Here is a 12,850-nt window from a genome sequence, read left to right as displayed (position 1 = left end):
GGTACTTCAGTCAGAAGGCTGAGGTTCGAGCCAACTCCTCAGCCTCCTCCTTCTCCTCACTCACTGCACCATGACTGATACTGTTTTTACATTTTACAGCATTTGATATTTTAAAACACATTGATATATATACGCTCTTTAAAGAATTCTTTGCAATAACATTGTTGGAAAAACACAGATGGTGATGTTAACCCAATTTTACTATGTAACAATAAAGAAGTTACAACTCACCAGCAAGGAAATCCTGTCTAACCCCAAACTCTGAAACCTGGCGGTCCAATTCTTCAACTGCACTGCACGCCCCCCTAGGCAACATTTATAAAACATGAGGTTCTCCCTATCTTATTGATGTCCACACAAGTGACCATGAGAACCACGTTAAAGAAAATTATCGCCCTTGATTCATAACTTTCAAGGGTAGATGTATTTTCGGAGCCTGTGGATACCAGGAACACTATTGCAACTCATATTTTTAACAAACAGACTTTCAAATTCCACAAAGGTGAAGCCACTAATCACAACGGCATGCGAGGGTTTGGTAAACACAAACTCACTGGACTAGTGCAATTAATGTTATTTTATGAGGTAACATAAGTCTGAAAAAAAAATGCATTAACGTCAAATCCCTATGTGCTCCTCAGACTCCTAGCATTAGCATGCAAGTACCAGCAGTGGGCTTCATAATCCATGGAATTATATCAATATTAATGTTTTTTGTTTCACTTGGGAAGTATCTTCGGTCTTCTTTTAAAAGCTGAGCACTAGCATTTTTATTTGCCTCAAGGAATTTAAAAAAAAACACACACACAGATATTATATGTGTAAATTCCCATTGTAAAAGATGCGAACAACATTGAATTCATTGAGGTCAATGTTCTTTTTTTTTTTAAGATTTTATTTATTTATTCAACAGAGAGAGAGAGACAGCCAGCGAGAGAGGGAACACAAGCAGGGGGAGTGGGAGAGGAAGAAGCAGGCTCATAGCGGAGGAGCCTGATGTGGGGCTCGATCCCATAATGCCAGGATCACGCCCTGAGCCGAAGGCAGATGCTTAACCGCTGTGCCACCCAGGCGCCCCAAGGTCAATGTTCTTTGTCACACACACACATCCCCATGGACAAGAAAATGAATAGTTTGCATGTTTCCAGTCTCTCTGCATTGACATAAGCATGCATGTAGATATTTGTAAATAATAAATCAGATGTGTGATGATAATATAGGTATTGTCCTACAGATTTATTTTTTTTCCCCTCAAAAATATGTCTCGGAGATCTTACAGTGTGTGCATATGTGCAGGCACACGTGTATGTACATACATAGACTTTTAAACCACTGTATTCTATTCCACGAAATGATATGTGAAATAAATTATATTCTGGTTCTTTCTGGCTTCCAGTGAATACAAACTATGCCACAACACATCCCTGTATGTGCACATTTCCCCTCCATGACATGTGCATTTCCTAGAATACATTTCAAAAGGTAAAATCAAGAGAATTTACTTATTACTCTTCATTCTTTGAATGTTGATAGATTTTCTCAAATTGCCATTAAAAAGTTTCACCAATTTACAGTCATGTAAACAAATAATAAACAAATCTGTTTACCCCAACCTCACCAACAGAGAATAAAATCAAATTTTTTTTAAGATTTATTTATTTACTAGAGAGAGAGTGTGTGAGCTAGTGCAGTGGGGAGGGGCAGAGGGAGACAGAATCTTAAGCAGGCTCCACGATGAATGTGGAGCCCGACTCGGGGTTCTATCCCATGACCCCAAGATCACAACCTAAGCCAAGACCAAGATTCAGATCCTTAACTGACAGAGTCACCCACTCCGTCAGGGCACCAAGAATAAAGTCAATTTTTAAAAATTCTCCCCAATCGAGTGCATGAATATGATTACTTAGTCATTGTACATTAGTTCTCTCTCTTCATCAGCATGTCCTCTCTGCAGAGGAGTACTGATAATATGCTGTGTATCCTAGGGCAAGTTACTCAACCTTTCTGTACCTCAGTTTTGTCACCTCTAAAATGGGGATAATTATAATAATACCTAACTCAAAGGATTATTTCCTGTTCTATGTACATTTTGCCCCCTTTCCAATGTAATGTTGTCACTTTCCTCTTTGGTTAATTCAGTAAGTTAACATGTATTTACTGAGTGCCTACAATGTGCCAAGCATCCTTCTAATTGTGGCGGACAGACCAGGGAGTCAAAACTAAGTGGTTGCTCTAAGAGAGCTTCCATCCCAATGGGGGGGCAAACAATACAGAAGCAAACACATAAATGTACCATGTTCAGTCATGCTGTGTTAGTGAAGAAAAAATGAAGTAGGGTATGAGGCCAAGAAGCAATAGGGGTGCTATTTTAGAGTTGGCCAAAGAAAGTTTCCGTGATAAGGGGGCCCTTGCATGAGACCTGAAGAAAGCAAGCATCCAGGCTGAGGGGACAGCGAGCACAAAGCCCTGAGATGGGAATGTGGCTGGCATGCTTGAGAAATAGTGGGAGTAATATATTGGTTGTAGAAGGAACGAGGGGGAGAGAAAAGAGAGATGCCAGCTGAGAGGAGCCAGAGACCAGATTCTGAATGCTCTCATAAACCATCAGGAGCAATTTTAATTTTAATTCTAAATGCCGATGGCAGCCAAGGCACTGCCTCTGAATTGCTGAACTGCTCTGCACACAGAGACTTGAAGCCTCCTACCCAAGCAGACACCTCGAGTATGGCCACGGGCAGTGCCCACTCACCCTCTGAGCAAAGCTCACAGGGAATAAAAGCCCACATCAGCAATCACAGTGTCCCTCACAAACTCAGACCGAGAGGCAAAGCCAAACAGAGCCATACACAGCTGTGGAACCATGCCCCTGACCCAAAGGCATACCTTTTGCATTCAATCCAAAATGGAGACTTGAAGCATTTTTTCTTCTTCTCTGCTGCTCAGTGCCCTCACCAGGTGACAGACCAGGAACGGAACCCTGGCCAGGCTCAGCTACCATCATGACGAAAAGGGTCTGCCCCATAAATACCGGAAGCCCAGGCAGGGAAGCTGCTCTCAGCTCACCCCTAAGGCACCAAGCAAGCCTACCTCTGCAGACGGTTCCATTGCCCACGTAGCCCGGTTTGCAGGTGCAGCTGTGTCCCTGGACAGTGTTGGTGCAGATGGCATTCTCGTCACAGTTGTGCTGCCCGCTGCCACATTCATCGTGCTCTGTTCGCAGGGGGAGAAAGACAGAGAGACATCTTTTTGTAAGTTGCCATTGCAAAGGTTGGAAAAGTAAGCTGGGACTTACCAAGTAAGAGTGACAGGGACTAGCAGGTATGGGGATCTTCCTATGTACCTGGCAGTTTCTACGCCTGGTGCGTTTGAAATCTCAACCACTCTAAAAGATGGATCTCATTATCCCCGCTTTACAGGTAAAGAAACTAAGGGTCTGAGAAGTCAGTGTCTTATGCAAGTCACATGACTGCTAAGTGCTGCTAGAAGGGCATTGTCTTTGCCATGTCCTGCTAAGGTTTCTATCAATGCTCCAAGGCAATGTTTCTCAACAGGGAGCAATTCTGCATCCCCTCCCTACTGGAAACACCTGACAATGTCTGATGACATCCTTGGTTATCATGGCTTGGGAAGGGGGTGCTGCTGGAATCTAGCGGATACAGGCCAGCAATACTGCTAAGCATCTTACAATGCACAGGAAAACCCAGCCCAAGAAAACATCAATTAGTACAAAACGTCAACAGCACCAAGGTTGGGAAAACTTCCTCTAAGGTTAAAGAAGGAAAAAGAAACAATCCCACGTGGGAGATTCCATGGTTTCTTTAAAACTGAAGAGGAAGTCTCAACTAATATAACCTGGCAAAGAAGCATTTACTAACGAGGAATTTCAAAGGAATTTCATTGGTCACAGAAAATGCTGGCAAGCATGGGGTTGTGCTGAGTCCAAAAGGGATTTATTCTTAGGATCTCTCTTCAAGGGCCTTCAGCGGGACCCTGAACTCTAGTTTTCCACGCAGCCCAAGTTCACAGGGGTCAGCATACAACCCTGGGCCACATGGTTGTATATTTTCAAATAGCTGTGGCATCCTTAGCCCAAAAGATGTTGGGGGATGCAGATCTAACAGTTTACAAAATGGACTGGAAGATTCCAGTTAGAAACCAAGACTTCACAGATAACAACACTTTCCCGTCATAATCAGGAAGTTTAAACAGTCATCCAAACAGCTACTCTGTCAATAAACAGTATGAAAGTTTAGCCCTTATTCCCTCTAACACCTGCTAGTATAACTTCTTAGAAATTTTAAGAAGAAAATTCAAATGGGTTTACTTAACTCACAAGAGGTTGTAAAACAAGCGTTGAAATCCCACCTAGAAACCTCCCCAAAATAACACTAATTGAACAACACTAAAAATTCAATATAGTTTATACAGTGTACTGTTAGATCAATGTAGCAATCAACTGAAATATCATCTATCTTCATTCATTTTTATTCCAAATTTTCTAACAGAGACCCGGTAATGAGAAGGGTTGAATTCTACGAAGTAGAGCTGTTTTAGCCACCCATGTGCAATTACAGTTGAGCACACACAAGCATATGACTCTTGATTTAACACCTTGGATTAAAAAAAAAAAAAAAAAAAAAAAAAACTTTTTTTTTTTTTTGGCCTTAAGACCAACCCCAAATGGTCAGTGAGAAATGTGCACAGGTTAGGAAGTAGGGCAAAGAGATTTAAGACGACTCACTTCTAGTCTGTGCTAATGCCATCTCCAGCACGCTCCAGAAATAGCATAACCCCATGGATGTCAGATCAAATTTACAGATCTATGAGCACCTAGTATACGCAGGTACAATACCAGGGCACACAGAAAAGTCTAGGAGTGTAAACTTCGACACCCAAGTTTTCAATATTGAAATTCATTTAATAATGATTAGGGTCTGTATTGGGTGGGGATACAAAGGTGAGAAGATATGGTCTCTGCTCACATGAACATTTTAATAGGAGCCACCAGACCTCAACATGCAACTAAGCAGAACACAAGGGAGAAGTGATAAGGGTTGTAAGTAGGTGACCTTATATTTTACCAAACAATATATTTTAGAGTTGAACGGGGACTCTGTTAATAATCGCACTGGAATAGCAGGCATGACTCAGAATAACCGACGTAAGCTGGCATGTGTGGTCATGCTAGATAGGAGGAATAAAGATAAACTGAAGTAAGAGTCCCCTGGAGGAAAGCAATTTCTGCTAATAGGGAGAAAGGTCTTGCAAAAGGTAGTATTTGAACTGGGCTTTTAAAAATGGTTGTGGTTTTCTCAGTCAGAATTGCCCACCGAGGGTACTACAGGTGAAAGAAAGGTATGGTTTTATGCAACATCCCAAACATCTGGTCCACCCTCACCTACCTGGTCTGTTTCCCCCCCAAGCTTTGTTGAGGTATAACTGACAAAACTGTAAGTTATTCAAAATTCAAAGTGCTCAATGTGATGCTTTCTTATATGCATACATAGTAAAACACTTGCCCTCATCAAGTTAATTATTACATCCATCCTACCTGGTCTTATCTTCCAATTATTTTTGAAGCAAACCCTCTACTCTGCTGAGGTGGCCCCATCACTGGCCTGCAAAGGTAGGAGTTCATTCCTACCTCTCTCCAGTTTGTCATTTTGTTTCCGTGACTCAATATAGAGTCTCCCAATTTTACTGGACTATCTGTACCCCTGCCCGTCTTCAAACACCATTTCATGCCCATTCTTTTGTCATAAAAGCCTAGCATAGCTGCTTTCCACACCATCTTGGAACTTTTGCCAAATTTGGTATCTTTTTTTTTTTTTTAAGATTTTATTTATTTATTTGACAGGATAGAGACAGCCAGCGAGAGAGGGAACACAAGCAGGGGGAGTGGGAGAGGAAGAGGCAGGCTCATAGCGGAGGAGCCTGATGTGGGGCTCGATCCCATAACTCCGGGATCACGCCCTGAGCCCAAGGCAGACGCTTAACCACTGTGCCACCCAGGCGCCCCCAAATTTGGTATCTTTACCTCCTTGGAGGCAATCACATACATGGTGATATTTGCCAGTTTTATCGTTAATGTCTTAACTAATTAACTTTGAAGAGAGGAACTGTACCGTATTTCATACAATCTTCCCCTTGCCTATCATGACTTCACATAATGGTCCTGAGCCCGGAGTGTGCCAAGCATTGAGCTAAATGTTACACATACATCATTTAATTCTCCTATGATTCATATGATGATGGCTCATTTTACAATGAAGGAGCTGAGATAAAAAGACATTCGATAATTTGCCTAACATCACAAAACCAGTAAGCGGGGGAGCTCAGAATTGTGACACTGGACAGCAGGGTTACCACATCACTGAGCACTTAGAAGCAAATCTGGACATGGCTGAAGTTAAACCAAGACATATGGGAATGTTTCCATAAAGCCAGAAAGGAAGAAGGCCTTTTTCTATACTAGCCCCAAATTCCCACGGAAGATCTGACCTATGTTAGACAGAAACAATGGTAGAAGAAATGGTCTCTAAAAACATCGAATTCCCTTCCAGCTGTTGGAGATGCTGCAAAAGGTGCAGGACAAGCACCTGAAGAGGTGGCATGACAAAGCAGTTGAGAGCACAGACTCCAGAACCATGGAGCCTGGTTAGGGGACCCTGGGTTGGCCACTTATTAGCTGTGTGAACTCGTTATTGAGACAATCTGTGTCTTAGTTTCCCAAGGTGGAAAATGTGGATAATAATAGAACCTATCTCCCGAGGTTGTCGTGAGGATTATATTAGTTAATATAGGTAAAATGCTTATAGCACATTGCAACTAGTACATGCTCCCTCCATAAATGTAAGCTGTTTTATTATTGTTATTACTATAACCATCGCTACTGCAATTATCTGGGAGCAGACTTAATTGTTGGATAGTAGTTAAAATTGGTTAAGAAAACACTCTCTTTCCTTTATAGGCTGGTAGTTCAGGTAGAAAGGCTGGGAAGAGACAAGCTTTTGAAGACAATTAAATAAGAATACCTCTTTGAGGACCCAAATGCATATTTGCTTATGTTCAATTATGGTCCCCAAGAAACAAGAGACAAGATTGGGAAGGGGAAGGATGTATGTTTATAATTGTTGCTGTATGACCTGGGTTTGATTACAGGGTATTTGGAGTATCCAACCTCTCAGGAAAAAGAATAATGATTGTGGTGGCATGCTGTTTCTCCACTGATGATGATAATTATTGGAATGCTGGCTAATATTTATTGAGCACTCACGAAGCACTGTCATTATCACATGGGTCCCTTCTCCTCCTCTTTTTCCTTTTCCTTCCACAGAAGGGCTCAGAAAGACTCTAATCTACCTCTGTAACACTGCGATCAAATGTAATCAATAGCCATTATCCATTAACACCTTGTTTTCCTTTGCGGACTAATTGGGACCCAAACCAGCTACTGTAACAGTCACTTCAGCTGCAAATGCTCCATGCCTGGGGTCTGGCTGGCTTGTGGCTTTCCTTTGTCCAAAGTGATCTCTTGGGGCACCTGGGTGGCTCTCAGCTGGTTAAGCGACTGCCTTTGGCTCAGGTCATGATCCTGGAGTCCTGAGATTGGGTCCCACATCAGGCTCCCCGCTCAGCAGGGAGTCTGCTTCTCCCTCTGACCCTCCCCTCCTCATGCTTTCTCTCTCTCAAATAAATAAATAAAATCTTATAAAAAAAAAAGTAATCTCTTATCTATTTTATGAAATTATTACAATGACCCCCACTGGGAGATGCCAAGCCCATCTCACCAATCACATTTTATAGATGAGGAAATTGGGATTTGAAGCACCTAAGAAGTGTAAGTACATAGATAATACATTGTATGTCTGGAACTCAAACTCCTATCCATCTCTTCATCTCTTCTCCTGCATTCTTTCCAAAACTCCACTTTACTGTATGATCCAAAGGAATTTCCAACGTGTTGGCCACAGTGTAAGTACAGTTTTAACTTTTAAAGGAAAATAATCACAGATTTAGGGGAAGTTGCAAAAGTAGTACAAAGAGTCCCAGCTTACATCAATAGTGCCATCTTACACAGCTGTAGAACATGAAAGCCAGGAAGCAGACATTGGTAAATTACCATTAACTAGTCTACGAACCTTATTCAGTCTACACCATTTTTAAAATCTACATGCATTTTGAGGGGTGTGTATGTAAGTGTATAGTTGTAAGCAGTATTATCCTGTGTATAAGTTCAGGTAACTTACCATTTCCCCACAACTACCTATCCCCAGGCCCTGCCCCTTGCCAGCTACTAACATGTTCTCATCTCTATAGGTTTGTCATTAAGAGAATGTTGTATAAATAGAATTATACACAGGGTAAGTAAATTTTATAGCTAGGTTTTTTTTTTTCCCTAAATAAAACTCCCTGGAATTCCATTCAGGTTGTTGTATGCGTCCATGGTCCATTTCTTTTTGTTGTAAAGTACTCCACTGTGTAAATGCATCACAGTGTTTTCAACATACACACATTAAAGAACACTTGAATTGTCTCCTGTATTTTGCTATTATGAATAAGTTTCTATGAACATCTGTGTACAGGTTTTTATGTGAACATATATTTTCATTACTCTGGAATAAATATGCAAGGGTGTAAATACAAGGTCATATGATAAATGCATGTTTCATGTTTTAAGTAACTGCCAATTTTCCAGAATGGCTATACCATTTTATATACCCATCAGCAATATATAAGTCATCAAGTTTCTCCACATCATGGTCAACATTTGATATTGCCACTTTTAAAAATTTTAGTTATTCTGATGGGTGTGTAAGTGATTCTGCGTTGTGTTCTTAATTTGCATTTTGCCAATAGCTAATGATGTTTAGCATCTTTCCACATGCTCATTTTTCATTTTAGGCTTGTCTTTGGTGAAATAACTGCTCATGTCCTTTACCCATTTATAACTGGATTTTTATTTTACTGTTAAGTTTTGAGAATTCTTCATATGTTCTAGATATAAGGCCTTTATTCTGTGGTTTGTAAATATCTTCTCACGGTCTATACATTGTATTTTCATCTTATCAGTCTTTGCCATGCAAAAGGTTTTATTTTTGATGAAATTCAATTTATTTTTTATTTTATGAATGGTGCTTTTAATGTCATGTCTAAAAACTCTTTGTCTAACCCTAGCTCTCAAAGATTTTCTTCTATTTTTTTTAACAGTTTTACATTTTAAGTCTATGACACATTTTGAGCTAATTTTTAGATATGGTGTAAACTTTAGGTTGAGGTTTATTTATTTATTATTTATTGCCTATACTTCTCTAATTACTATACTGCCAAATGCTGAAAAGGCCACTTTTCTTTCATTAAACTGATTCTGTACCTTTGTCAAAAACCAACTGGTTATATTTATGTTGGTCTATTTTTGAGTTCTCTACTCTGTTCTAATGATCTATGTGTCTATTCCTCTGTAAATACCACACTGCCTTAATTACAGGAAGTATATAGAAAGACTTAGTATTAGATAGAGTAATTTCCCCCACTTTATTCTTCCTTTGTCAAAACTGGTTTAGTTATTCTAGTTTTTCTATATTTCTACATAAAATTTAAATTAAGTTTATTTCTATAAAAAGTCTTGTTGGGATTTTAATAGGGATGGTGTTAAACTTACAAATCAGTTTGTAGAAAATTGACATCTTTATCACATTGTCTTCCAATCCATGAACATAGTATGTCTACCTATTTACTTATTCTTTAATTTCTTTCATTAGTGTTTTGTAATTTTCAGCATACAGATCCTGTACATGTTTTGTTAGCTTTATAACTAGCATTTCATTTTACTTTGGAACAATTGTATATAATATTACCCTTTTAATTTTGGTTTCTACATGTTGGTTGCTAGTATATAGGGATATAATTGATTTTTTTGTGTTTGTATCATAGCTTGTGACATTGCAGAACTCATCTCTATAATTTTTTTTGTAGATTCCTCATGATTTTTTACATAGACAATTATGTCATCTATAAATAGAAGTAGTTTTCTTTCTTTCTCTCTGATCTCTCTGCTTTTTTTTTCATTTTGTTCCCTTACTGTGCGGACTTCCAGTGCTATGTTTCACAAAAGTGGTGAGAGTGGACATCATTGGTTTGTTATCAATCTAAGAAAGAAAGTGTTCAGTCTCTCCTTATTAAATGTAATGTTAGTTCTATCTCATAATACCTTGTCAGTACTGGGTGGAGGTTCAGCTCCCTGGTGAGCTCCACTAACGATGAAGTTGGGAAGAGTAGAGTGTCTATTAGCCTTGCCTTGCAGTGCCTTGTTCAGTCTCCAAGCTGCTGGGTGGAGTGGAGGCCCAGGTCCATGCTGAACCCCACTGACATTACTACAGCAGGTTCTCTCTGCCAAGCAGGTTTCCCATTGACAGATGGTTAAATTAGAGGGGCTATTTTCAAAAAGGTTTTCTGTTTGTTCTTTTAATACCCCTTTTCCCTAGAAGAAGTAGAGTTGGCTTTTCTTGGACCTTTTAGAATATGTGCCTATTGCTGGTTTTGGGTTGCAGTCTTTTTTAGCTCCTCAACTAGAACATACGAGATGCAAAAATAAAATGGGCAACTTACTCCTTGTGGCTCCTCAAGTCCCAAAGTTCCCAGGTAGTTCACCTTCCTTTCACCTTTCAGAGTCTTCCTGGTTATTTGTTGTGTGATATCCAAGGGTTTTTTTGTTTTCTTTTGTTTTTGTAGGAGAAAAGCCCTGGGAGAAATGGAGCTAGTCTGTCTTGGTCAGAATGGAAAGTCTTCCATATATTTAATTTTTAAGAAATTAGTCACTTTCCTCCTCTGCTTTTTTCTATAGAGTAAAAATAATTGGAACTTTTCATAAGTAACATTCATTGAGCACATACTATGAGACAGACTCTGCTCTAATATATTAGCATTCATATGACGTAAGAATTATTATCATCCCTATTTTCTATATGAAGTAAGAGGAACAGAGAGACTGTGGGCCAGGGTTCTAAGGTGGCAGATTCGAACCAAGACAGTCACTGTCAAACCATGACAGAAGAATTAGAGAAATGTCATTGTTAGTCATTCTTGAAACCCCTTTCTCCCTCAACCCCTTATAATAAATCCATCACCAAGTCTTGATTTTTCTAAGTATCTCTCAAATTCATTCCTATATCCCAATTTCCATTGCCATCACCCTCATGCAAATCACCACAATCTCACCCACATCTAAGCTGCTATCAGTTAAGTTAGTGCTGTAGCTTCTTAATGGAGCTTCCCCATATTTATTATTGCCCACTTTTAATTTATTCTTCATATTACATTTAGAACAATCTTTTAGGAATTCAAATCTGATCATCTTGCCATACCTGCTAAAATTTTCCATCCTTTTACTTCACTTTGGTCTCAAAATGTGGACATTGTTACTATGTCCGTCCTCCTGGTCCCATCATGGTTTCACCTCCACCTAACTGCCTAGCACCATGTTGTTTCATTTTCACTCTTGCCTGCTCTGCTCAACCACACTGTCTTTATCTCCTTTCCTGGGGTCAGATACTTTCACAGGTTCTTCCTTCTACGCCTAGTTAATGCTTGCTTATTCTTGTTATCTCAACTCAGTCCTCACCTCATCAGAAAAGAACACCTGATTTCCTTGATGGTAAGTTTCCCCTGTAACCTATTCATATGACACTCGGCACTTCTCCTTCATAGGGGTAATCAGTTACAATTTTATGTTTATTAGTGTATTGGTATTTTTACTAATATACGCCTTTTCTACCATAGCATAAAATGCTTGGGGATGTATCTCAAATTTATCTTTCTTTACTTTTTCTTTTTTTAAAGGTTTTATTTATTTATTCGACAGAGATAGAGACAGCCAGCGAGAGAGGGAACACAAGCAGGGGGAGTGGGAGAGGAAGAAGCAGGCTCATAGCGGAGGAGCCTGATGTGGGGCTCGATCCCATAATGCTGGGATCACGCCCTGAGCCGAAGGCAGACGCTTAACCGCTGTGCCACCCAGGCGCCCCTATCTTTCTTTACTTTAGATCCAGCGCCTAGCAGAACTTCTGAAACTTAGTATGTGCTTACTATTTACAAAAGGAAGAAAAAGAGAAAAGGATAGAGGGAAGGGAGGGAGGAAAAAAGGAAAAGAATATGATTGCCTGTAGCATCAAAAGTTGCAGAGAGGTCCAAGAGAAATAAGGTAAGAAAGACAAAATTGAAACAGGCAGTTGAGGATAACTCAGAAGAGTTCAAAAATGAAATACAACCGGTACTGATGTGTTGATGTATTTATCACAGTGACTTTGTGGGAGGAGGAGAAAGTGATGTGGTTTCAGGAGCTCTCTTTGAGGCAGGCCATTTCTTTCATAAGGAATGACTAAGGATTGTGAGAAAATCTAAGCCTTGTAAGAAAATATCTGCAAATCATTTATCTGACAAGGGACTTGAATTAGGCACATATAAAAAACCTTTACAACTCAATAAAAAAACAAACCAATTGGAAAATGGGGAAAATATTTAAATAGACATTTCTCCAAAAAAGATATACAAATGGGTAAAAAGCACATGAAAAGATGCTCAGCATCATTAGAAATTATGGAAATCCAAAGCAAAAAACACAGTGAGATACCACTTCACACATACTAGAATAAAAAACACAGACAACAAGTGATAAGAATGTAGGGAAACTGGATCCCTTCTACATTGCTGTTGGGAATATAAAGCATTTCAGCCACTTTGGAAATTACTTTGGTAGTTCTGCAGACTATTAAACATAGGGTTGCCACATGTTCCAGCAATTCTACTCTAAGGTATATATCTAAGAGAAATGAAAACATATGTCCACACAAAT

General features: G+C 39.6%; 1 protein-coding gene across 2 annotated transcripts in view; it reads right to left on the bottom strand.

The window, feature by feature from the left end:
- NELL1 (neural EGFL like 1) overlaps nucleotides 1-12,850 on the bottom strand; it is an 823,559-nt gene that overhangs the window by 332,591 nt on the left and 478,118 nt on the right. For both annotated transcript variants that reach the window (XM_045808610.2, XM_045808609.2), the window contains exon 14: nucleotides 3,088-3,210. In XM_045808610.2, the coding sequence (XP_045664566.2) occupies nucleotides 3,088-3,210 (123 nt within the window). The remainder of the gene's footprint in view (nucleotides 1-3,087; nucleotides 3,211-12,850) is intronic.

Source organism: Ursus americanus, chromosome 24, assembly GCF_024610735.1.
Source record: "Ursus americanus isolate L20-20 chromosome 24, mUrsAme1.1.p, whole genome shotgun sequence".
Taxonomy (NCBI): Eukaryota; Metazoa; Chordata; class Mammalia; order Carnivora; family Ursidae; genus Ursus; species Ursus americanus.
Note: the sequence above shows the minus strand (reverse complement) of the source record. Positions and strands in the feature narration are given on the sequence as shown.